A 26,756-nucleotide genomic window follows, 5' to 3' on the forward strand; every position below is an offset into this window, starting at 1 on the left:
AAAACTCCTTAATGGTTAGATAGAGTCCGTTGAATTAATTATGAGAATCACTTTGCTAGACCTTTTCTAATAAAAGTGGGAAAACCATGGCTAGTTCTAGTGGATCCAGGGCTGTCTGTGGGGCCAAAAGATCTGAGTTTTAGCTCTGCTTCTTACCCATATTGGCCATATGTGTGATCTTAGATAAATTATCCCTTTACTTCTACAAATTGTAGGCCTTTCTCTTGAGACTACAAGTTATAAAGAAAGGGGCAATTTGGCTTTGACAGAGGGAAGTTTCTTTGCTTGATAAAGCTTCCTATCCAGTGACATCCCAGGCCCAGACCTTCTTCCTTTTTCAGGAAGCAGAGTCCCCTGTTTTCCAGCTGCTTTCAGGAAAAGGGTTGTCAGCCCCAGAGGGATAGACTGATTTCTCTCTTTAGGATTTTTTTTTTAATGCTTCTAATCTGCCTCATCTTTGAGGAATTAAAATACCCAGGCAGTTTTTCCAGGTAACAGGAAGACTGAATAAAGGAAGGATGGGAACCAGACTAGTCCAGGTCTCATCTCTCTGCTAGGTTTCTTTAGAAGCTTCCCATTTACCTCCCTATCTCTTCTGCCCAGACTCCTCTAGTGACTCTGAGAAGCCTCTAAGAGATGGTACAAAGTCTTTAGCCTGGAGTTATTGGAGCTTATTTCCCTTCCCTCCCCTTCTTTCCCAACCTCCTTTTCCAATCATATCAGAAGACCTGGCTTCCAATCTCACCTGCAGCTCTATTCCTAGGATGCCAGGTTCTTCCCTTCCCTGCAGCTGAGGTCCTTTCCAACTTGAGGTCCTCACTTCTTTATATGAACAAATCCTTACTTTCGTCTACCAGTCCAGTCTCCTCAATGCCCCTCCCTCCTCCATACACATATATAATGAGGAAACTGAGGCTCAGAGAGATGGAGAAGTTTCTGCCCAACAGCAAATGGCAGGGAAGTAGATTGAAATAGTTCCTCACTCAACTCCTACCCATTCTTTTCAGTAAAAAGTGCTGGGTGCTAAGAGAGATCTTAAAAACATGTAGAATGACAGACTCGGAGTGGGAAGAGACCATCAGTGTCATCTGATTTAACAGGATTCCCTTCTCTTGTTTCTTTGATTCGCTTGAAAGATTGCTCCAGGGGAATCCTCACAAGGGCCAAGACCAACCCATCCCAAGTTTGGATAGCTCCAAGTACTTGGTGGTTTTCCTACAAATAGAGCCTGGATCTTCCTCTGTGGTTCGCGTCTGTTTCTCTTACTTTCTGCCTTCTAGGGCCAAGCAAAACAAATGGGATCCTTCTTTCTCATAGCAACCCCTCAGATATTCAAAAACTTCAAGGGCTGAATGTCCCCGTCTCTTTTAATTGGATCCTATGTGACATCATCTTCCCACTATCCTCCTGGATGTATTCCACTTGCCCATCTCCTTTCTGTATTTTGTGGTTCAGAACTGGGCACCCCTCAGTCCAATCTCAACCTGGGCTTTTTATCACAGTCTACCATCACAAAAACTGTATGATGGCTGTATCTGATGGTTGGTGCATGCTTGGAGTCCACTAGCACTCTCTGATTTTTTTTAGGAGAACTATTTCTAGGCTACACCTTTCTTTTCGGGAGTGTGGCTAATTGATTGAATCTAGTTATAGGACTTTCCAGGTATACCTTTTAAGTGTCACTACAGCTAGGAAGCACAGTAGATAGAGTAATAGGCCCAGGATCAGGAAGACCTGAGTTCAAACTCAGCCTGTGTGATATTTGGCAAATCACTTAACTTTAATGTGCCTTAACAGAAGCAGCTACACCCAAAGAAAGAACACTGGGAAATGAATATAAACTGCTTGCATTTTTGTTTTTCTTCCCCAGTTATTTTTACCTTCTGAATCCAGTTCTCCCTGTGCAACAAGAGAACTGTTCGGTTCTGCACACATATATTTTATCTAGGATATATTGTAACCTATTCAACATGTAAAGGACTGCTTGCCATCTAGGGGAGGGGGTGGAGGGAGGGAGGGGAAAAATCGGAACAGAAATGAGTGCAAGGGATAATGCTGTAAAAAATTACCCTGGCATGGGTTCTGTCAATAAAAAGTTATTTAAAAAATAAAAAAATAAAATAAAATAAAAAAACTTTAATGTGCCTTAGTTTTCCCATCTGTAAAATGGGGATCATCAGACTAGGACCTTAGGTTGTTGTGAGGATCAAATGAGACATTTGTAAAAAGCACTTAGCACAATGTCAAGCACATTGTAGGTGAATAATAAATGCTTATAATACTTTTTTGTACACATATTATGTTTTCCCATTATTATTATTGTAGATTAAAACGCTTAAATGACACATTGCTGAGAGCAGATCCATAGTTTTTAAGCAATAGAGACTTCTTTTGAAATTGGCATTGACCCATTAATGACTTCTCTAGGTCTTACTATTCTGACTCTACCTCACTGATATTATTTAGCCCAATCTGTCCATCTTGCCCATTAGTTGACTCGGGATTCATGGTGCTTGTTGAAGACCAGGAACACTGCGATATTCCTCATTGGTCCAATAACCCTGTTCAGAAAAAAGGATATCCTGCCATGGCTTTTTCTTGATATACAGGAATTAAAGCTTCTTTAGTAGGAGTAAAACCACTGAACATCTCATTTTCCTCCAGTAGTTTTCCATGGCTCACACCTCTGAGCCATGAGTGCAGAAGAAATTGAAGTCCCTTAAACTCAGCCATAATCCCCAGCATCTTTCGCTTTATACAGCCCTGGGCCCTAGGAAAGAGACTCAAAGCCCTGGAACCAGTTCTGCCACTGATTTTGCTAGAAAGCACCAGGCAAGTCTTTTCTTTGCTCTGGCCTCAGTTGTCCCACCTTTCATATGAGAAGTTTGAATTCTAATTATCTGTAAGTATTTTGGGGCTCCAAGATTCAACATTACAGTTTTGTTTAAAGGTTCCACCCGAGGCTAAAAAAGTTTTTTGGATGTTTTAACTCCAATACCAAAAGTTAGGTCCTGTTCCTAATCGACAAAGTCTCACTCAAATTTTTTTTTTTCTTTTTCTCCCCCTCCATCCTCTATCTTTCTCTGTCCCTCTGTTTCTATCTCTCTGTTTTCTAGATGTTCCCGCTGCCAGTAGCCAACGGAAAATCCAGGCCCACCACGTTGACCAGCACTCAGTTTGGAGGCTCAGGTATCGTGATTTTTTTCCCTTACTGTTCTGTCAAATAGTGAAATAAACCAAAGTGTATGCTGTTCTCCCTCCCCCAAGCTGGGCCTCTTGCTTGGAGTTACTAATGTCATCAGGTCCTGTCTTTTCCACCCTTTGGCCTCCGTTTGTCTGATGATTATCCCAGAAAGCCTGGGAGCTATCAACTCCTGATACCATTTTTTAACTTGAGGGGAGAAGGAGAACTCAGTAAAGAAGCAAAGTAAAAGCAAGGAAGCTTGTGGCTTCCCAGTCAAGAAAGGGGACCTTTCCTGGAAAATTGCTACCCAGTTCAGCTTTGGAGAAATGTTTCCCACTTGGTCCCCTGCTAAGTGACCTTCAGATGTCTTTGCAGGGGCTTTTGGAAAATTGCTCTTCAGAGTCGAGGGAGTTGACATGGAGGTGGGAGATTGTCTTAGGAACCTGTTTCTTGCTGCTCATAGATCAGGGATTTAATAGGAAAAGACACTAGTTGGATCTCAGAGTTCCATTTTGTTTTGTTGCCATCATTATTGTGATAAATTAAGGGTCAAGATGGGGAAGGCTGGAGTCCTGTGAAAGAATTGATTTCTCTCTACATTGTTTATAGATGGAGAAATGACTATAATGTGTGGGCTTGGGAGGTGGAGAATCTTGAGATGAAAGAATAGCTAATTCTGCAGAGGATAGATAGACTTCAGAAGAAAATAAACACCTGGAAGTTGGACAAGGATGATGTAAAATCCTGTAGTAGATAAAGAAATTTGAATAGAGAAGCACTAAATAAGTAGAGAGCTGGCTGAGCTGGCTATCATTTCCTGTGGCCTGGGGGATTGGGGATAGAGATCTGGGGAGATCTAAGTGCACCTTAAGCCTAGAATGAGTCACTGTTAAGGTATGTACACTTTAAAATTTTTTTTATAAAACTAATATAATCTCAGGTTGAACTAGTAGCAATACAGTACGTGTGAGGGATATCCTAAGCCTTGGTCAGACTTTCGGTGGAATATCATATTCAGGTTTAGACATCACACTTTAGAAGATATTTTGACAAGCTAGAGCTCATTGAACAGAGAAACTCATCACAGAGACACTGAAGCACAATACTTATGCTCAAGGTTATTGTGTAAGAGATTCCTGAAGTAAGTAGGGAACTTGAAAGAGCAACAGAGTGAGTGAACTGCAGTTTCCCCCATTAACAAGACAGGTGATTTAGGCTAGTTGATTCCAGAAAGCCTGGGAGCAATCAATTCCTGATACCAGGTCCTAAGAACCCTCCCAGCTCTGATATTCTGGGTTCTAAGGGTCTTCCCAGCTCAGACATCCTGGGTTCTAAGGTCCCTCCCAGCTCCGATATCCTGAGTTCTAAGGACCCTCCCAGCTCAGACATCCTGGGTTCTAAGGGTCCTTGCAGCTCTGACCTATTGGGTTCTAAGGGCCCTCCCAGCTCAGACATCCTGGGTTCTAAGGTCCCTTGCAGCTCTGATCTCCTGGGTTCTAAGGGCCCTCCTAGCTCAGACATCCTGGGTTCTAAGGTCCCTCCCAGTTCCGATATCCTGAGTTTTAAGGACCCTCCCAGCTCAGACATCCTGGGTTCTAAGGGTCCTTGCAGCTCTGATCTCCTGGGTTCTAAGGGCCCTCCCAGCTCAGACATCCTGGGTTCTAAGGGCCCTCCCAGCTCTGACACTCTGTGTTCTAAGGGTCTTCCCTGCTAGAATATTTTGTGTTTTAAGACCCATCCTAGTTCTGACGTTCTATGTTTTAAATTTCGTTCCAGTTCTGATACTAAGGATTCTGTGATAGAACACAGCTTTATCCTGTCCCTGCAGTTGGTCTGGAGGGTTAAGTTGGCTGCATGGATTTGCTGTGCTGGTCCAGCCTGGGTGGAAGCTGTCGGGTCCCATTAGGAAACCATTAAGTCAACGTGTCCTCAGGGAAGGTGACCAGCTGGCCAGCCATTGGGAGAGTTGCATTTCAGCCTTGACTGCTAATAATTGATACTGTCCCTTTGGGAAGCCCAGCTTGCTATAAGGGAAACAGGACAGGATTGGAAGTCAGGACTTGAATTTGAATCCTTGTCCTGCTTCTTTTTCAACTGTGTAATTTTTAGACAAGCTGCTTGACCCCCTGATCTTCACTGTCCCATTTTTTAAAGCTGAAATTATAAGTCCTCAGATCTTTGTAACTGGCTTACCCAGTCGCATCAATCTTGTGGCATAATTGTGATCATCTCCTATTTTAGAGAAGAGGAAACTGATACTCTAAGCTCCCTAATCTGGTGGCTGTTGATTTGAGGCTGCCACACTAACTGGGGAGGGAAGAGAGATCTCTAAGATCCCTTCTCTGAATCTTTTTTGTTCTTTGAGCTTATCTCATTCTCCCCATGGTAAGTGATAACAGGATCCCTCCCTAGTTTTGACAGGTTTGAATTCTCAGATCCTAAGTCCTAAGATCAGTCAGTGAACACTAAGAAAAGGAAGAAGTTCCTATTCTTGAGGAGTTTATATACTAATGAGGAGACAACTTGGAAGTCCCCAGAGGGGTAGGTTCTGTACAGTGTAAATGGGAGATATCTTAGTGAAGAAGGCGCCTGCTGAAGATGAGCTGAGAGCCCAAACTTGGCCTGAGACAGTCTGGTGTTCCAGGCCCATATGATCAGGCTGATGACTTTTCTCTTTGCTGGGACTTCCTGTTGTATATGCTCTGTTTCCTGAATTTCGCAGGGGTGTGTGATGAAGCTGTACGTGAAAGGCCTCCCTTTGATCAGGATGGGGCCTTTGGCTAAGTTCATAAAAATGCCTCCCTGTGGGCCTGCTCCCCACCAACTCTCAGAGCTCAACGGCCAGCCCCTGTGCCCTCCCGGCGGGCCTCATGTCCCTCCAAAGCCTTTTTCTCTCAGTTTAGTCCCAGGGCTCTGGGTGGAGATTAAATATTGGAAAATTTCTTGGCTTTGACACTTCCTGTAGACCTTTGTAAGAAGAGAATAGAATGTCAGAGTCTGAAAAGTCTTGGAACTGTGTAAGAGGAGCATAGATTTAGAGCTGGGAGACACCTTAAAGATAACTAAGAGGGAAAACTGAGGCCCAAAGAGGGTTTTAACTTGTCCAAGATCTCACAGGTGGTGCAGAGTTGGGATGTAAACCAAGTTCTCTGTGCTTATTACTAAAAACAGGGATCCAAAAGCAGCAGCAGATTGGGTTGTTTATCCTCTTCTGTTTTCAGGGAAGGAAGGGTTAGGGAAATCACGGGCTGTTTGTGCTGCCTGGAGTAAGGGGTGTTCACCCCTGCCAGGTGGCATTCCCCCCTTCTCTTGAGCCTCTGCCGAAGTTTCTTAGCCAACCAGAGAAGTTCCGTTGTGCAGATGGAGACAAGGGAATCATGGTAGCTCTCTTAGCAGCCCGTAGAAGAAGGGAGTTTCCCTCTGCATTTTGATATTGGCTAAAGGAAGAGAGAAGACTAGCCTTGGAGCTTCCCCTTGGGGTCAGGGCCTTCCATTTGCTGCTCCCCTTCCAAACAGTCAGCACAGCCTCCAGTCTCAGCCAGTGGCTTCAGAAGCTCTGTGATGGATGGTTCTGGGTGACATTTCCCTATCACCAGGGTAGCAAGGACGTATTTTGTTTAAGGGAGGGAAAAGCAAGGCAGAGTGAGGTGGAATGGGAGCGCTCCAGGGCTACTCTGGGAGGGCTGCCATCAATCTTAGGGACAAAATACTGCTTTTCAAAATCATATCTTTTTTTTACCACCCCCAAAGATACACACACACATACCACTTCCCTGAAGTTGTAATCAAACTATGAAAAGACTCTTTGTTAAGTCTTAGGGTCCTAGAATATCTGAATATTGGTGATTTTCTTAGAATGTTAAATAAGAATAATTTTAGAGTATTGGTCTGCTCAGATTCTGCACTATTTTTATTTGGGAGGGGAATTAGAAGAAGAGGTAAAAGATAAGGAAGGATGCTAAGCAGGAGATGGGCTATGGGTTGTTTGCATTTATCCCCTGATCCCAGGTAATGCCTTTGTTTCTGTTCATTTTCATGCTGACTTTTATACCTCTCCCCTTTAAGGTTTTTCCCTCTAACCCCAAGGGTTCGTGGGCTTTTCTGGGTTCTGGTCCCCTTTGGCAGTCAGTCTGGGAAAGCCTCTGTGTGTTCCCTACATTCACAATGCCGCAAAGGGCAGTTTTCCTCCTCAAGAGTTCACAGTTTTTCTGACATCTATTTACTATCCTCTTAAGAACTACTTTAGAGCCAGGTGAACTGAGTAATGATTCACATAAACCCCAGGCCAGGTCAAGAGCTCAAAACCAAAGGAAGGGATAATCTTAATAATCACAACAACAACTGCTTTTTGTTGATCTCAGTTGATAATCCTGTAAAATGGTTCAGTAGTAGGAAGTATTATTCCCATTTTACAGATAAGCAAACCAAGGCCTGGGAGGGAAGTGACATGGGCAAGATCATATGATTAATAAGTGACCAGGTAACAGTTCCTGGTGCTTGAACTGTGTTTTGGGGCATCGTGTTCTTTCCACTGGACCCTTCAAGGCAGAAGAACTCAGAGAAGATTTAGAGTCTGAATTTCTCATGTTACCTGCTCCATTGCAGACAGTGACTGTGCCTCAGAGGGTAGTGAGTTGTGCTTGTTGCCATTTTCTCCTGGCTCTGGTAGGGGTTGGACCAGACCAGGCCATCAGTTCTAAGAAGAAATGCTAACAATTGTGTGTGTGTATAATAATCGCTAATTGACTTGCCATTGACTCTGGCCTTGACTTATATACTAAGTTACTGTGACCAAGTCACTTTCTCTGTCTGAGTCTTTTGAAATGAGGGGAAATGGACTGCAGTTATCCCTTGCACATCTCAGGGAATAGGGGTGTGGAGCCCCCTTTGACTGGGAAATCTGCATAAGATTGTTTGGCCCTCCCTTCTTGCCAGAGAAGAAGTCTGAATTTTTTCTTTTTCTTTTATGGGGATGCTTACCTTATTCTAAAATTTAGGTTAATATACAATACCGTGCAGATCTTTTCTGAGTTTCTAAACGTTTATGTGTTGTCTCCCTGGCCTTTGCATGTCATTTGCAGCCTCCACAAAACTCTCCCCAAATTCCCATTTCACTTCTTGTGATAACTCGTGAATTATAAAAACCATGATGGGGAAAGTTGTGATTTGGAAGGGATAACTGTTGTTGGCACCGATAGTGTCTTCCAACTCTGACATTACAAGTTCTAAAGTCATTTCTAGTTCCAGTATTCTGTGTTCTAAAGGTAAAAGTTGAAGTCTCAGCCCAAATCCTGGCATTTCAGTAAATTTCAGAGGTCTTCCTTGGAGACTCAAAGGTGACTCATAAAGTTCTTATAGTTTACTTTCTAAGAGTCTTCCCAGCTCTGACATCCTGGGTTCTAAGGGCCCTCCCAGCTCCGACCTCCTGGGTTCTAAGGGTCCTCCCAACTCCGACCTCCTGGGTTCTAAGGGTCCTCCCAGCTCCGACCTCCTGGGTTCTAAGGGCCCTCCCAGCTCCGACCTCTTGGGTTCTAAGGGCCCTCCCAGCTCTGACATCCTGGATTCTAAGGGCCCTCCCAGCTCTGACCTCCTGGGTTTTAAGGGTCCTCCTAGCTCCGACATCCTGGGTTCTAAGGGCCCTCCCAGCTTTGACTTCCTGTGTTCCTATGTTCCAGCTCTGACACTCTGTGTTCTAAGGGCCCTCCCAGCCCTGACATTTTGGGTTCTAAGACTAAGCAGTGTTCCATCTGCTACCAGAGTTCTTAGAACCCTGTGATATAGGCAGGGTTGGCTTTTATTATTCCCACTTTACTGATTGAGAAACGGAGACCCAAAGGGTAAGGCACTTGCCAGGGCCACACAGAGTTCATAACAAAGCTGGAACTGGAATTGAAGTTTCCTGTCTCCTGGTAGAAGGCGTCACCCATTGTGGGCATTGTCTCCTGGGGCACCATGGAGACCTCTTCCTCACCCTCCCACTCTATTCCTGCTACCATAGTTTGATTCCAGAGATGGGAAGGAAAGGGAGCCTGAAACTATATCTTTCTCCTTCCTCCCCCCTCCCAGATCTCTTTGAGAAAGAAGCTCCTTCTGTAGTGTCCTAGTGTCCCTCCCTACCCAAGACATCCCTGGGTTAGGCCCTTCCCCCATGGGGATGGCACCTTATAAAAATGTATTTTTCTTCTTCCCTCCTCCAACCTCTACTTCTCATTAATCCTGCCCTGGTAAATTGTTGCCCGAGGGAAACAGACTCCACCCATCCAAAGCCAGAGACAACTCTGGCTTTTTGTGTTCTTACAAGCCAGGCCTCCCACATCTGGGAGAGCTGGGCCTGGTGCTGCTCAGGGTGGGGCTTGCCCTGGGCCTCTGGCCTCCCCTTGGGTGAGAGGAGGGTTGCCTGTCCTTTGGGGTACATTCCCTTTGCAGAGCCCGTGCATAGCATAGCTCGCAGAAGAGATCCTTCCTCTGAGAAACCGGCTTACCCTGACTTACTTGGGCCTTACCTCTTCATCTCTCTAGAAGGACAGTAGAAAGAGTGTTGGGCTAATTATTTCACTTGGATCCTTGATTTCCTCATCAATAAAACGGAGATAATAATATTTACTGATTTATTAGGTAGGTGAAATCAGTTTATCTCTAGTCTAGAGCCTTAATTTCCCCATCAGTTATTTGGGATACATGGTTGTTTTCAGAAAAATACTGGGTCAGCCTTATAAAAATATGAGCCATTATCTTCAGCAGACTCCCAAATCAGTTAAAATGGCCTTAGGCCTCTTGGGAAACCAGGGCAAGTGTGGGGGAGAATAAGGAAGGGGAATAAACATTTTTTGAAGTGCGTTGTCAGGCCTTTTCCTAAAGACTTTTAACTCACTTGATTTTCATACCAACTTTGTGTAAAAAAAAATAGGTTTTACTATTCCCATTTTTCAGTTAAGGAAACTGAGATAAACAGGCTAAGTGGTTTGGCCATGGTCACATAGCTAATAAATGCCTGAAGGCATCATTTGAACACAGGTCATCCTCTTACTTCCTGTAACCACCTAAGGAATGCTCCAATTGTATGGCACTTTTGTTACCACACTAGTATTGATCTCCTTAGGTTTGGTGGTGATTGGGATCTGGGTTCCCGCCAGGTGGATCTCTCTCCATCTTTGCCCCTTTTCACAGATGAGGACCCAAGCTCATTCATTGAGGATGGCAGAGCCAGTGCCAAGCAGTAGGTCTAATCTGTAGGACCAGCTTTGTAGACCTTAGAGATCATTGAATCCCAAATCCTCCCGTCATAAGATCTCGACAGCCTACAGTTTGGGGTTTTCTTGGCAGAGATATTGGAGGGATTTGCCATTTCCTTCTCCAGTTCATTTTATAGATGAGGGCACTGAGGCAGACAGGGTGAGGTGACTTTACCAGGGTGACACACCTACTAAGTGTCTGAGGCCAAAATGAATTCAGGAAGATGAGTCTTTCAGACTTTAGGCCCAGCATTCTTTCCATTGTGCCACTGAAGCTGCCCCTCTGACTCCAGAAATGGTACAATTATAAATTTCTCCTACTTCTCCATTCTCCACTCAAACATTCTTCTGCTCTTTCTGGGAGTGATGTCAAAAAACCAGCTTGGGCTGACGTGGAGGTAGGAACTCTGTATCACTGAGGATGTTAGCGCTGAATGTCCACTCATCAGAGACCCTAGAGGGAGGAATTTATGTGCTGATTAGGAGCTTATTGGAAAAAACTTTGCTCTGTTGGCAGTCTTGAGAATTTGGTTTAAGAAAGCTATTTTAGGTCTGGAGAATATCTGGTTTTAAGGTTCTAAAATTCTAGGGTTTCCTGGTTCTGTGTTTTGACAATTTCTGAGGCACTATAGGGATCTACAGGGATCTTTGGATAAAGTTCTGGTCATGGTTCTAAGACTTCATGATTTTGTGGCTTCTAGTCCCTTTCCTCTTAGTTTCAATGATCAGAAATCACCAAGATCTGCTGTTTTAAAGGCTTGTGAAAACCCTCTTTCCATCAACATCTACTCATTGTTGACCATAGTCACCTGTTGCACTCTGGCTGGTATTTGGCTTTTGTGTAGTGGCAATCCATCAGAGGAAAGTGGGAGCTTTTGTTCTGACTCCCTCTGGACCCTTACCACCCCTTCCCCAGAACACCCAGCCTCATTTGGGAAGAGTCATGGATCCCTTTCTCAGAATGTTTTTTAATGCATAAAATAAAATCCATAAGACTTCTGAGGAATCAGTTATATTGTAACTGATACAATGTATCGGTTGTAATACACTTTATCAGGCTCAGTATCCCATTCTAAATGATAAGCAAAGAAAGTAGGGCTTTGAGAGACTCAGTGATTTGGGTCCCAGAGCCACTAGATGTTCAACCTGAGTCCAGGATCCTGATCTCCTTTCCTTGGCTCTGGCTTATGTGATCTGGGATGTGGGTTGTTCATAGGACAGTGGGAAGAGTTAGTCTGTGAGTTCTTCCAACTCAGACATATGGGATTCTTGTGATTCAGGAGAGTCGTAGAAGGTATATGATCAGGACAAGAAAATGACCTAAACTGCACTTGAGATAGTTCTGGTGGCTTTTTCAAGGGATTAGTAGGAAGAGGCAGGAAGAGAAGAGCCAGATTTGGAAGTAGTTCCTCAAAACCAGTCCCTCCCAGCTTTCTCTAGCAGCTCCCTCTTCCCTTTCCCTTTTATTCGGTCCCCCCCTTTTTGTTTTAAATACGTTTCTATTGATGCCTTTTGGTTTTTTATGACACCCTGGTGTCCCCAGTATTCTATCCGGGTTTCCTCTAAGAGAGCCAGCCACATAACAAATAGTTGTTAAAGGGGAAAAAAAAGAAGGGGAAGGGGGTAGAAATTGGGGTGATTGATCATCAAAGAAGTCAGAAAATCTGTGCAGTACAACCCTGCATGGGGGCGCAGTGGCAGTGACCTTTCCTGTCCCTTTGATTCCCTCCTTGCAATATTATTCACCTTGGGTTGTCTTAGTGATTGTTTCCACAGCTGTGGTCACTGGGCCTGCTCTGCATCGGTTCATGGAGCTCTTTTCGTGTTTTTCAGTCTCCATCCCATTAGTCATCTCTTAGAGAACAGTGTAGTCCATGACATTCTTAGAGTAGTCGTGTATTTAACCCTTCCCCCAATTGATGGACAGACTTTTTTTTTTAATATCCTTCCGCCTGTCCCAGGACTATTACTGTGTGTGTATAGCCTTGTTTGGGTAACAGTTCCTGGGGCTGTGAGTCATGGGCAAATAGGGCCTGAGGCTCTGGGGGGGTGGCACTTTAGAGCTTTTAACTCAGCCCTAGTTTCTGAACCCATTGTTTCAACAGGATAATGGTATTACTTCCTGAGGCCAAGGCTGTCTCCCAGCCCCCTCTATTTAAAAAAAAAAAAAACAACCTTAACAACTTGGCTTTTTCTTCCAAGTATCATATTATGCTCAGAAACCCGGAGTGTGAGTTGGTGCCCGTGAGCTGCAGAACTGCTGGGGGCCTGGTTAGCTGGAAGGAGCAGGGGGGAGCTGGTCTTCCAACAGAAGTCTGGACTGGCAGGCAGGGCCAGGGGTCAGGGAGCTTGCTGCTGCTTTTGTCAAGTGTTTCAGCCCTCATCTTCTACCCTCCCACTGGGCAGGTGCCATGGAAATAGTGGCTGGAACCTCCTGCCAGAGGGAGCAACCGAGGTCCATCCTAGAAGCTGGTAAGCCCAGCACTCGGTGCTCAGGACTGAAGGAGAGGGGGGTAAGGGCCTGGGGACGGGGGAGGAGGCCTGGGTGTGTCTGGCAGGTGGTTTTCTCCGCCTACGCCTCTCCATGCCCTGCTGTGTGCCCGATGGGCCGGTAGGCGTATTGTGATTCCCTCCTGCTGGGGGAAAGACTTCCCTTCTAGAAGCCTCGGTTTCCTCATCTGTAGAGTTAGGGGTGTTTACTAAATGACCTCGGACAGCTCTAAACTGATAATCCTACAAGCAGAGGGATGGGCCTGGGGGACCGTCCAAGCTTTCTCACCGGGTCCTTCTGTGGACAGTGACTTAGTAAGTGTAAATGGTCTGGCCCCCTTGGGGGCTCTCGGGTGCTATGGTGACAGGAAGAGTAATACACTCATTCAGTCTCAGACAGCTAAATAGTATGAAGTGCCAGTGCCCATGAGGGAGACAGAGAAGTGCAAAAGATTGTGTTCCCGGTCTTGAGGAGCCCCCAGTCTAGTCAGAGAGAAGTGCATGGAGAGGCAACTCCAGTGCAGAGGCTCTGCAGCTACAGAGGAGAGGGAGGTTGCTTCTGGCTCGGGGAAGAGGAAGAGCACGAATGCCGACCAAACCTCCGTTAGAGCTCATCTGGCCCAAGACCATGGGGCAGCCAGGAGAGACCTGGCGCTCAGGCCTGGCTGGAGCTCTTGCAATTCTAGAGCCTTGGCTAAAGCCCAGAGAACCTGGTTTCTCCTACTGTGTAAACCTCCAAGCTCGCTCTAGACTTGGCTGGTGATTTTGAGGCTTGAAAAACAGACCCCGGGGTAAAACAGTGTCTGGCCAGATTTATGCAGCTAGGAAGGGGCAGAGCAGGGATTGAGACCTGATCCTTCTGACAGCAAAAGCCAGCATATTTTTCTGGGTGTCGCCAGGTTAGAGAGGGGAAGGTGGCAATGGAGAGGGAACAGCATCGTAGGAAAGTCTGGAGCCACAGGGAAGGATGTGGCTTCTTTGTCGACAGGTTGACATTGAATTTGGTTGCATTCTATAGGTAGGGAGTGACATGATAGAATGGAGAAGCTTGTTGTTCCCTAAATGGAAGTAGTCTTTGTGTCTGTTTGTCTGAAAAAAAGGCTTTAAAAAAAGCAAGGCAGTGGGAGCTTCAAGCAAAGGACCAAACGCACAATGGAGAATCTGACTTGTGACAGAGCCTTCCATTGTGTAATATGAGTGTTTTCCAGGGTCGGGTGTGGGCAGGTAGGGAGAGAGCGGGAAGTATTCTGGGGCACCATTAAGGTGGAACTGAATAGTAAGGAGACGGCTCCTTGTGAATGGAAGCGGTGTGAGGATGAGAGTAGAAGGCTTGGAGATGAGTAGGCAGGTGTGAAATGCAAGTCACTAGTACTAGATGCAATCGTGACCATGGGGAAAGTGCCTCTCTCCAGGCTGATATTTTTTCTAAGAAGGATGCCCTGTCATCGGCTGTTCACACGCGGTCTTCATGCTTCAGATTCTGGCAATTCCTTTAACTGCTTGTGGAAAGAACAATGGATTTGTGGAGATACTGTTACAATTTAAATTCTAATTCTGCTCCTGGCTTCTTAGGTGGCTTTAGAGAGGTCCCTTTCCTTCCCAGCGCCTCAGTTTCCCCTGTTATGACATGAAGGGGTCAGCCTGGATGACCTCCAAGGGCTCTTCAGCTCTCCTTCCTTCCTGTCCTTTTCCGAACTTATAGCTAGCTGTGACTAGGGAGAGCTGTCCAGAAGTGTCATGGGGTTGCCTCGGTGGATGCCCATTGCTGGAGATCTTTTGGCAAAGAGTGACTGTTACCCTGAGTCACAGGATGTGCTTTAGAGAGGCTTCCTTATCGGCGATGGGTTGGCTTGGGTTTCCTACCACCAGATTCAGGGATGCCACGAATCCCCCCCCACCTCCCGGCAGGACATAGAGCCGAGGGAGCAAGGTCAGGAATATTCTTTTGCCATCCACGCTATAAGACGAGCCTCTGAATCTTTCACCTAAGATGTTGTAGTTGCTTTGCCTTTTCTGGGACTACCTTTCCCAGCCTCTACAGCCCTGTTTCAGGGGTTACAGCCTGCCTGGGGACCTGTGCTTTACCAGTTGGAGAGTTCTCTAAAGTACCACATAGCACTGAACTTGGAGAGTACTTGTTGTCTTTGCATCTCCAAGGTCAGAGCAGATCAACCAGGAGTGGGAGAGGCAAAAGTCCAGTGTGTGACTACCTGAGGGGGTCTCCCCATTTCGGGATCTCACCCAGGGAGCCATTTCTAGGGAGGGGTGAAAGCCCAAGACCGTGAGGAACTGGAAGTGAAGAGAATAAGAATCCCTAACGCTGGGGATTTGTGCAGGGCATCAGTGTTGGTGGATGTCACCGAGTCATACATCCACTGCCCTCTTGGAGATTTCAGGCCCATCTGCGCTATTTGCAGAAGCCCTCCATAGTCTACTTCAGAGCTGAGACAGAACTTGAAGATTATCCAGGCCCCTCCTCCCATTTTTCAGATGGAAAAATCAAGGTCCAGAGAATGAAAGGAGCTTTGCTCAAAGTCACATAGATGGCAGGACCCAGGTTCCTCAGTGTGTACCAGCATTATGCCCGTGGGCCAGTCCCTTGACTTCGAAAATGTTTGCTTGACTTCTTTTGTGGTCCATGCAGTCCTAAGAAGCCGGTTACCAATTTCTAGATGGGGAAAGTGAGACCTAAAGAGAGGAAGTCATGTGGTCTCACGTTCATACTAGAATCCATGTCTCCTGCCTCCCAAGTCAGGCCTCTTTCTTCCTATACCCAGGCTGTCCCCAGGGGCTTATTGATTCTGCCTGAGACCCCAGGATGAGGAGAGCTGGGAACCTTTGTTTAGGAAAGATTGGGGTGGGAGCAAGAGAGAGAGCAAATGGAGCTCCCTTTGAAGTTTGTCCCCAACTCCCATCTGGGCTGGGCGAGGCTGGGCTTTGATGTGGAGAAGGATTCTGAGCATGGGGGTTGGGGGTGAGGGTCTTCAGAGCCGAGGCACAAAGCTCTGGGCTTCATAAATAATAAGGAAAAAAGGAGGGGATTCCCCAGTGAAGTTAAAGCCTCCCTGCGGGGGCTGGGGAAGGAGACTCACCTCCAGCCTTTTGTTGTCTGCTTCCCTTCCCCCCGCCCCATCCCTCTGGCCAGCCAGACACTGAAGATGGCAGAGCTCCTGGGACCTTAGTGTCCTGGAAGGAGGGCCTCGGGATCTACTGTGTTGGAGCTGGAGAGAACTTTATTTAGGGCCTAGAATATCAGAACTGGGCAGGCCTTTGGATTTGTAATGAAAATTTGTGACCACCTGAAAGTGTTCATGTCCACAGCAGCTGTGACTACTCTAGCCAGCAATGACCGCTTCCTCTCCAGTCCTACTTAGTGCCTGACAGGGCAGGGCCCTCAGTAACATGTTCTGCAAGCAATGACTAAGGAGCTGTTGGGAAAGTTCTGGGCCTAGCTTTGTTCAGCTGTAAAATGGGGCTACGAATCCCTACTGTGGCACGTCAGGAGGGGATGCTCAGAGGAAAGCGTTCTGGCTTACCTTGGGGGATTGGTTTATGTGTTCTTCTCTTGTCCCCTTTTCACCATCTGGAAAATTGGGGTGTGTGGAGTGGGACAGAGGGTCTACTATTAGGACTCAGTATCGAGCTGTTCTTCATGAACGGGGAGCTAAGTTATCCTGTTCTGTGGACGTTATGATTCCTGCCTCCCTGCATCCCCAAGTCCTCATTTGGACAGGGAATCGTGGGGCCCTGGAGAGCAGGTCTGGTTTCTCAATTCCGGTCACATAAGGATTATTGGGTGAACTGGGAGGCCGGTTAGTCCCTCCTCCCTCATTTGCAAGCCCTGTTCAAGATTTTATATAATCAATGGCCTTCCTGATTCCAGAAGTGTTTGGCAGCCTCAGAAATAGGTCACATCTGTCCTTCACAAGCTGCTCAATGGCCAAATAATAGAGTTCAGGCCAGGCTGAGGAAAAGAGTGAAAAGCTCATGGGTGTCAAGGGGACTTGTTGGCCACCCATGCACCTCTCCTGAGAGGAACTGAGCCACGCCAGGGATGCTGGAGGGAGGCAGGGCAAGGGGAAGGTTTATAGTTTGCAGGACGGATAAGTCTGGATGCTGGGTTTAGTCTGAGAAGTGATAGGACAAGTGAGGTCTTTTTATTAGAATGGATCACCTTCCCAGTTAGAATTAAAGCTTAGAACAATAGGCTCACGAGACTTAGAGCAGGCTAGGGCTTTATAAAAACTTTGCCAAGGGGAAAACTGAAGTTCTCTGAGGGCCAAGTGAGTTAGTAAGCATTATACAACAGCAAGGGGCGGGCCAGGGTTTGGCCCTTTCCTAATGTAGGTTCTTCTTCTTACTTTACACTGGAACTCCAAGAATCTCTCAAAAGAATTACTTCCCCTCTCTGGGCCAAAATGTCTTTCTCTATAAAATGTCTTTGTCAGATTCCATGATTTTTCTTTCTCGTTCTATCTACCATTCTATAAATCTTTCAAACTAGTCTCAAAAGTGTCATCCATGTTGTAGGAAGGATTCTGAATTTGGTGGTGGTGGCTTAGTTTTTTTCAGTCCTGTCTAGTTGACTCCATTTGGGGTTTTCTTGGCACAGATACTGGAATGATTCGCCATCTTTTTCTTCCCCTCATTTTACAGATGAGGAAACTGAGGGAAACAGGGTGAAGTGATTTCCCCAGCATCACACAGCTAGTCAGTGTCTGAGGCAGATTTGAACTCAGGAAGATGAGCCTTCCTGTTTCCAAACCCAGTTCTCTCCATTGTTCCATTTTGCTGCTTTAAAAGTCAAGTCCTGAGTTCAAAATCTGCCTCCTTAAGCCCTAAGACCTGAGGCAGTCACTTCCTTCTCTCTTGAGCCTTGGGTTTTTGTTTTTTTTTTTTCCTGTAAAATGAGAGGTTTGGATTATCTGCCCTTGGAGATCCCTTCCAGCTCTAGATGTCTGGTCCCGAGACATGTCTTAGTGACTTCTAGCCAGCAGGCAGGTAGCAAAAGAGTTGATTGTGTTTTTCTTCAAAGCAGAGGGCCCCTTCCCCAACGTACGTTCCTTCCTCCCCCCTCCCTCCTCACCCAAATACCCTCTACCCCACTGCTTTGACTGTGACCACTGAGACTAGGCAAGAACAAGGCACAGCCCCTTGAAGGCTCAGCTGCAGCCACAGGAAGTTGTTCAGGAAAGCTCCCCCCCCCAACCTTGTGGGGGGCATAGGACAGGCTTGGCTGTCTTAGATGCTTTTTCCTGGGGAACTGACTCACCCTCCCAGTCTCTTGTGTTTAGCCTCTTATGTTCCTCTCCCTCCCATTCTTGTCCCTGGTGACAGCACCAATCCCTTGTTTACCTCTCTCTTATGCCCACCCCCAACCCCCATCATCCCCCTCTGCCTTCCGCCCTGCCCTCCCTTCCCAACAAGGCCATGAGCTGTTTTTTCCTCTCCCTTGGAGGAAGTATACAATGGCACAATGAATTGTTGGGAATAATGAGACAATCTGATGGTGTGGAAATCCCCCTGCCTTCATCCCCACCTCCCAGATCCCCTTCCCCAAGTAAGTCACAAATATTTACCCAAGTAAACAGGAGGAGGTTATGAGGTAAGAGGCTGTAGGAGCCAAGAGGCCTTCGGTGGGGGGATGGGGACTCCGAGGCTGAAGCTTTCATTTGGGAGACCTTCCCAGAGAAAGAGACACCCAAAGATGCTGGTAGACTATCTTCTGCCACCCCAGAATTCTAAGCCCCCTCCCTTTCTCTCCCCAATGGCTCCTGGGGCTTGAAAAGCCAGTGGCAAAGGAAAAATAGGGGATCATGAAAAGGGCCAGATTTGGAAATCAGAACCTAATTCTGCAACTTTACCAGCAGAGACAGTGTGGCCTGGTGGGAAGAGTCCTGGACTTTAAGTCAAGAAATTTATGTTTAAATCATGTCTCAGATGTTTAACCAGCTGTGTGATGCCAGGAAAAGCATTTAATGACCTCAGTTTCCCATCTATAAAGTAGGGGTAGTAACACTTGCCCTATATACCTCCCTAAAAGTTGTACTATACTACACTAGGTTAGTCATTCACATGCCTTTTGATATATAAATGCCAGTTATTTTTATTGCATGTGCGACCTCATATGTCCCTTTGCTTCTGACCAGACTAGAGCCTCAGTTTCCTCCTCTGTATATTAGACCGTCTCCAAATTCCTTTTCACCTCAGTATCTTATGAGAAGGAGAAGGCAGCCACCTTGTCTTTGGTCTCAACCAGCCAAAGACAGCTGCTGGAAGGACCTCCCTGGGCTTGCCCTCCTATAACCAAGTCAAAGAAAGGAGGGACAGTCCCTGGTATTCCCTCAGGGAGCCTGCCTTCAGCCAACCGCAAACCTGGACCAAACTCTTGCTTCTCATCTAGCTCTGAGGTGTTGGGGGGAGAGAGAAGAGTGTTTGGTTGGTGATTCCCACATCCCGGTATCCTTGCTTCCCCGTTTTAGATATTTCCACAGGGAATTGTGGGGTGCTAGAAAGAGAGGTTTGCTGATTCGGCTCAGGTCATTCAGTGAGCAGTGGGGGAGCTGGGAGGCTGGCTGGTTCCTCCTTTGTAACCTTCAGGGATATCCCATCCAGGAGAAGCTGCAGCCTCTGGCTGGTACCTGGCTTGCAGCACAGAGGCCTTAGGGCCTCTAAGAATTGGTAGCTTTGAGGAGCTGAAGAAATCGGCCATACTTTCCCAACTTCCTGGACAGGAAAGAGACTTCTCCTGTCATCAACCTGGTCTCAGTGAGATGGCCACCCGAGGCATCTTGGACGTGTCCTACGGGACTGAGAGAAGGCTGCAGAGGGCATGTGACCACGCAAAGGACCTGGGCCTGGAGTCCAGGGGACTGGGTTTGTGGCCCGTCTTCTCATTGATTTGATTGGGTAACCTTGGACAGGGCTCTTTCTGCTACTTTAATCTATTTCCTCAACTGTGAAATAGAAAGGAAGACCTGCCTTCCAGGGCTGTGATGAGGCTCAAGTGAGAAGGTATCCTTACACTATCAAGTGCTACATGGCTACTCTTGTCATTATTAGGTTTTCAGGGCCCTCCCAGCCCTGACATTCTCTGTCCTAAGGGCCCTCCCAGCTTTGGGATCCTTCATTCTAAGGTCCTTTCTGATATTTAGGGTCCTTTCTGATGCTGACATTGTATGTAAGGGCTCTCCCAAAGGATTACAGTGGGAGTGGGGCAGTTAGGACATTTTATAAATGGTAAATGGGCACAGAAACTAGAGCTGCTGCTGTTTCCAAACTGATTTCCCAACCATGACTTCATTAACTCTTCACTTACAATAATACTGGGAGGAAGGTGGGGCTTTTTAGACCTATTGTATAGCCAGACAAACTGAGGCCCGGAGACTGTATGGTTCTTGTTCTGGGATATGGCCTGCCTGGGCTGGCACCCCTGTACCCGCCTCCCTGGCTAAGGCCTCACTCCTGGCCGTGCCCTCAGCACCCAGGGGATCAGCGGGCCCCATGAGGGCCCACGCCCCGCCCTCTCCCTCGTGCTGGGGCTACCCCACCCTCCTGGGCCGTGGGCCCCAGGCCACCTTGCCTCACCAGGCTGGGGTGGGGCAGGATGGCGGAATCCCAGAACAAAGCCGCTCATTCTCCAGGGGAGTGGGCTGGAGGCGGCTCTCCTCCTTCCCCAGGATTACTCAGAGGCAGCAAGGTACCCTGGATAGGACGGAGCTGAGGCCAGAGAGGGGGAGTGATAACTCAGTGACATACATAGAAAGGCATCGGTCACCTAGAACCCCTCTCCTTCCCCTCCCCCTCCTCATCTTAACCTTCCTGTCCTCCTTGGGCCAAGAAGGACCACCGAGGTCATGGTGTAGACAAAGGAGAGTGCATTTGGAGGCGGGGGCCTGGTTTTGAATCCACCTTGGCTGAATACCCACCACTGATGTGCCTTTGGGGGAGTTCCCCTCATAAGGACTCAGTCTCTCTCCTCTCTAAAAAGGGGGGGCTAGAGTCAGGTCTCCAGAGTCCTTCCAACTCTGAATCTTTGATCTTTGGGGAGCTGAAGCCACCAGCTTTACAAGCTCTAGACTCTCCGTATGGGCTCCTGAATGATCTCAGTTCCCATCCCAGCCCAAACTCTCTCCAAAAACGTGACCTGACAAAGCAGGGAACTCATTTGCTACTGATTAGTGAAGGGCTGGGGACCGATGCCAGGAAGAGAAACCCCCCACCAAGTTTTTCCCACTTGCCTGCTGGGAAAAGGCAAATGAGGCTTTTTATATTCCTGAAGAGTGGGTGTTGTGACCTTGCTGAGAGGGGCCTCCAAGGATCAAATGTCCCAGTGAAAAGCACATAAAACATATTAGAACTAGGAGAGACTATCAGTCCACGTTTATTAAGCACCTACTGTGTGCCAGGCTCTATGCTAAAAACTGATTATACCAAAAAAAACAAAAGAGCCTGCTCTCAATGAGCTTATAGTCTCATGGGGAGATAACATGTAAACAAATGTATAGGAAGCAAGCTGTAAACAGAATAAACTGGAAAGAATTAATGGAAGGAAGGAGCTGAAGAATGGACAGGAATGGGGAGAGACTTGAAGCAGACAGACCCACCTGCAGGCTGAGGCTCTGGACTACGGCAGAGTCAGAAGAGAGAGGGTTTGCATTGGACAGATGGACAGGCCCCATAGACAGAAGGTTGGAACTAAGTGGACTTTTTGAGTGGGGAATGTTAGTGCAGGAAGGGACCTTGGAGCACAGGATCGTAAAGGCCTAGCTAATAATCAATAAGAGATGGGAAACCTGAAATCCAAGAGGGTAAGTGACCAATCACACAGGAAGCAGGTGTTTTGGAAGAAGTCTGAGATACTTGGGTTCAAATCCCAACTCTGCGCGTGACCATCACTTAACTGTCCGAGCCTTGTGCCCTTGTTTCTGAAACGAGGGAGCTTAAGGTCAGTATCTGAGCTCTGCTTCTCTGTCCTCTGTAAGGATTTATCAATTACTCCTCATCAGGGCCATTCATTCGGGTATTAGGTCATCATAGTCTCTGTGAAGACTGATGTGTCTCCTTGTCATGTCTCGTGATTTTCTGTAAATCATCTCGTGTTCATATTCCTCATTTGTTCCTGATCACATTGTGATATTCTAAGAAAATTCATCGGCCACCATTTGGTTTCATCGTTTGGCCGTTGGCGAATATTTAGATTGTCACTGATTTGTCATACTGACAAAAACTCCTAGAGTCTTAAAAAAGCCATGATGTCATTGGTGTGGAGTCAGATAAAGCTGCTACAGATAATAGAACAGATAGTCTTCTTTCTCCCTTCCCCTTTGGCTGGAGTAAATTCCCATTAATAGCATGATTGACTTGGGGAGAATTACTTACTTATAACTCATGTGTTCTAGCAGGGATCTCCCCCTCCTCTTTATATGTGTGTGTCCGATAGCAGGGTTTTCCCCTTTCCCTTGTATGTGTCTTTGCTAACAGGGGCTCCTCCTGCCCTCCAATAGTACCCTGAGAGTTCAGCTTTTCCTAAAGCACTATCCACATTAGTGTTTCATCCTTATTCTTTTTTCTTCTTTGGTCCATGTGAAATGAGAATTGTTTTAGTTTATACTTCTTTTGCTATTAGAAAAGGTGAACATTTTTTAGGTGATTGTTTTTAATTTGTAGATATTTTGGAAGATGCATTAATGACTCTTGTTTTTATATCAATGTCATCTGCTAGCTAGCCTTTCATCTCCACCCTAATAGAAACCCAGAAATCTATTACATAAGTCAAGTTGTTACCTTGATAGTGGAGATGTAGCCTTCTTCAGGGCTTGAGGATCAGAACTGTTCCTTCTTTTCTTTATCTAGTTTATCTTCTTTATATTGTGTAGAATCATCAACCTTGTTTTGTGGGATTTCTTCTGTCTAGGATCATAAAATAAGCCAGAGCTGGAAAAGATTTCAGAACATGAGATGTTAGGACCAACAAGGACCTTAGAATACAGACTGTCAAAATTAGGAAGTATGTTAGAACACAGAAAATCATGGATGAAGAGGCCCTTAGAACACAATATCAAGGCTGAAATGATCCTCAGAAGATGGAATATCAGAGTTGAAAAGGCCCTTAGGACATCAGATGGCAGAGCCTGGAAGGCCTTTAAGATAGAGCATCTTAAACTTTCTCAAGACTCCTTTTTGCCCAACAAGTTTTTATGTGACCCTGAGATATATAGGTATATAAAATAAATACACAAATCAAACTTCTGTTAATGTTAATTAATGATATTATTAATTTTTATCAATAAATTAATAATCATTCACTTTCATGACCCTATATGGGGTCAGTTGTGATCATAATTTAAGAAGCTTTGTTCTGGAACCTAGAATGTCAGAGCTGGGAGGCTCTTAGAATACAGAATGTTGGAAAAGTAAGGGATCAGCTTTGTAAAGCACATTGCTAGGTTACCAAATATCACAAAGCACCTGAGTTTTGTCATGTCTTGGACCATCTAAGCAGTGCTGTACTAGTTCAAAATAAGAAAGTTCCTGACCAGGAGAGTAGAGGCTGGAGAGAGGGGAGAAAGATATTTATAGCCATGCGTCACAATCATGGTGTTCCCGTGGAATGTCAGTTGCCGGGTATCCTGAGGGACTTTTCAGAAGCTGGCAGGGTTGCTTGGCTGAAGTCCCCAGGCTGGACCCCACCCCCGAAGTCACCCTCTGACCCCAAGGCAGGACACTGGAGCCTTTTGTCCACCAACCGGTTTCCTCACCTAGCTGGTGGAGGCGAGCCTGTCAGCCTACAGCTGGGGGATGCCACAGGGGTGATGCAACTAGTCCACAGGAGCCAAGGATAACAACAGAGAGAAGCATCATTTATGTCAGTGCTTGTTGATGTCCTTCTTGTGCTGGCCTTTGTCCCCATGCCCCAGATTACATGTGGGAGAGGGGAGATCCAGGTCTCTCTTAGTGAGCCCATGGAAGGAGGTAGTCCTGGGAGCTGAAGAAACACTCTTCTAGCTTGAACATACTTTGGGCAGCGCCTCAAAGAGCCTTTTACCAGGGCAGGAAACTCTTATTGGGTCTGTATGAAATTGTGCCCAGACACTCCAAATTATAGGCTAGAGCAGAGCATCATGATGAGCAAATCCATTTTTGAGGTTATAGAATGGAACCCGTTAGCTTCCCAAGGCAATCTGGTATGCCAGATAGAACCCTGGACTGAAAACTGGGAAAGCTGAGTGTGTCAGTGCCCCATGTGACCTGAGAAAACCACTTTCCATCTCGGAGACTTTGTTTACCGTTCTGTAATGTCAGAGGATTGGATTAAATGATCTCTAAGGTCCTTTGCAGCTCTGACATCCGATGTTCTAAGGGCCACCTTCTCAACCCTGACAGTCTGTGTTCTAAGAGCCCTCCTAACTCTTAACATTCTATAGTCTAATACCTCTCTTTAGCTTTTCTTTACCTCCCATATCATATCCATTTCTCTTAATAATATTTTATTTTCCAAATACATGTAAAGATAGTTTTCAAAACTCATTTTTGTAAGATTTTGAGTTAGAAATGTTTTTCTCCCATACCTCTCCCCAAGACAACAAGCAATCTGATATGTTATTACATACATGTAGTCATTTTAATCGTATTTCCATATTAGTTTTTTTGTAAAAGCAAAATCAGAACAGAATGGAAAAAACCACGAGAAAAGGAAAAAAACAAAAAAATTGAAAATAGTATTCTTTGATTGGCATTCAATATCCATTGTTCTTTCTTTGGATGTGGATGGCATTTTCCATCATAAAACTATGAGAACTGTCTTAAGATCAAAATATTACTGAGGAGAGTTAGAGTCATCACACAATCTTGTTGTTACTATATATTATGTTCTGGTTCTGTTCACTTGATTCAGCTTTAGTTTGTGTAAATCTTTACAAGTTTTTCTGAGCTCAGCCTGCTCATTATTTTTATAGAACAAAAGAATTCTCTATTACATTCATAAGCCACAACTTATTTGACCATTTCCCAATTGATAGGCATCCCCTAAATTTCCAGTTCCCTAGAGCTTTTGCACATAGAGGGCCTTTTCCCTTTTATGATCTGTTTGGAATATCGATCTAGCAGTAACACTGCTGAATCAAAGGATATATACAGTGCTATTAACCCTTTGGACATCGCTCCAAATTCCCCTCCGGCATGGTTGGATCAGTTCATAACTCCACCGACAATGCATTGGTGTCCCAGTTTTCCCATATCCCCTCCAAACAATTATCATTATCTTCTCCTGTCATCTTAGCCAGTTTGAGAGGTTCCACAATCGATTTTAAGGAAAGAACATCAGTTAAATATTCTTCCATTGTTTTCTGTTGCAAGCATTTTTCAAGTTTGATGTCTCAGAACTGATTGTGAAGGGGAAAGAAAGTAACTTGATATCCCAGCTGGTCATCTCCACTATTATTCTCAATGTGAACCATCATCTATTTCCTTTTTCCAGTCCTCACCACACTTAAAATATATCCATCTGTTGGAAAGGAAACACTATCTGTATTACTCTTCTTCCAAGAACGATACTATTCTTTTGGCTCTTGTAGATAGTTTTTGACATGTCTGTTTCTAACATGCCATGGTTCAATGATGCTAGATCATCCCTAGCACCTTGCTGCTAGATTTCCCTTTAAAATGCTTTGCTGAGCTATGTAATGGGCACAGTGAATAGTGCTACAAAATAGCAACTGTTATGTATGTAGCCACTAAAAAGCTTACAGAGTGCTTCCCGGCATCTTTATGGAGTCTCACCACAGCCCTCCAAAAAAGCCAGCCAGGTGTCATCACCATTTTACAGGTGAGGAAATTGCCTCATCTTCCCAATTAGGGGTGGCTGGTGGCCAGCTCAAATGAGATGGACATAAAAATGCTTTGAATTGTACCGGTCCTCTGAAACTGTGAGCTGGCATAACTGCACAATGGGTTAATTAATTAGCACTGGGACAAAATTGAGACCACACCTAATTAAGCCTAAGTGAGGGCAGCATTCTTCTGGTCGAGGAGGCACAAATCTGTTCTTTTCCCTTTTGTTTCCTTCAGCCAGCTCCCTTCCCTCCCTGGGCCTCTGGTTCTCTGGATAAAGTGAGAAGCTAGAAATAGAGAATTTTTTAGGCCTTTTCTAGCTCTTGACTGAGCCCCAAATACCAAAACAACACCCCCCCAACTCGGCCCCTGATTCCCCTTCTGCTGGTCTCCATAAGCTAGAAGGCACTGCCCAGGCCAGATTTGACTGCCTCAAGGGAGACTAGTGGATTTCTGGGTCCCAAGCAAGTTATTTGGCTGGAAGGACCTTCTCGCTTCTTGTCCCTGCCCCAAGTCTAGTGCTGGTGACTCTGGGAAGTATACTGCCCAGCTGGACCCCCAGGCAGCGAGCTGTCCTTTGGACTCCTCTAGCCCAGTGCTGCCCAAGCAGAGTCTGGCCCAGCCACACTGGCCTGTGGTTATCCATGTTTTCTCTAGCTAGAGCAGTGATTCTTAATCTGGGGTCTACATCCTCCCCAAGAGGTCTGAGGAAAGATTTCAGGCATTCTCTGAATTTAGATGGAGGAAAAATTACAGCTTTATTTTTGTTAATCTCTTGCTGAAATTAAGCATTTTATAATCTTCAGCTACTTCAAACTCACATTCTGAAAAAGGGGTCCATAGACTTCAGCAGACTGTGACGGAAGCATCCAGGACAGGAAGGGGGGTATAAAGAGCCCAAGTTAGACCCTGAGCTCCCTGAAGGCAGACCTGTTCCAGTCTCTGGGCTGTTGTTTTACCCAGGCTTGCCCATTGACTGAGGGGAAGCAACAATGTTTAAATGTGTGATTGTAGCAAGG

The 26,756-nt window shown here is 45.9% G+C and overlaps 1 protein-coding gene across 7 annotated transcripts in view; it reads left to right on the top strand.

The window, feature by feature from the left end:
- The window catches only part of TCF3 (transcription factor 3), a 97,922-nt gene that overhangs the window by 11,276 nt on the left and 59,890 nt on the right, over positions 1–26,756 (top strand). For all 7 annotated transcript variants that reach the window (XM_051972277.1, XM_051972276.1, XM_051972275.1 and 4 more), the window contains exon 3: positions 3,117–3,189. In XM_051972277.1, the coding sequence (XP_051828237.1) occupies positions 3,117–3,189 (73 nt within the window). The remainder of the gene's footprint in view (positions 1–3,116; positions 3,190–26,756) is intronic.

Source organism: Antechinus flavipes, chromosome 1, assembly GCF_016432865.1.
Source record: "Antechinus flavipes isolate AdamAnt ecotype Samford, QLD, Australia chromosome 1, AdamAnt_v2, whole genome shotgun sequence".
Lineage (NCBI taxonomy): Eukaryota > Metazoa > Chordata > Mammalia > Dasyuromorphia > Dasyuridae > Antechinus > Antechinus flavipes.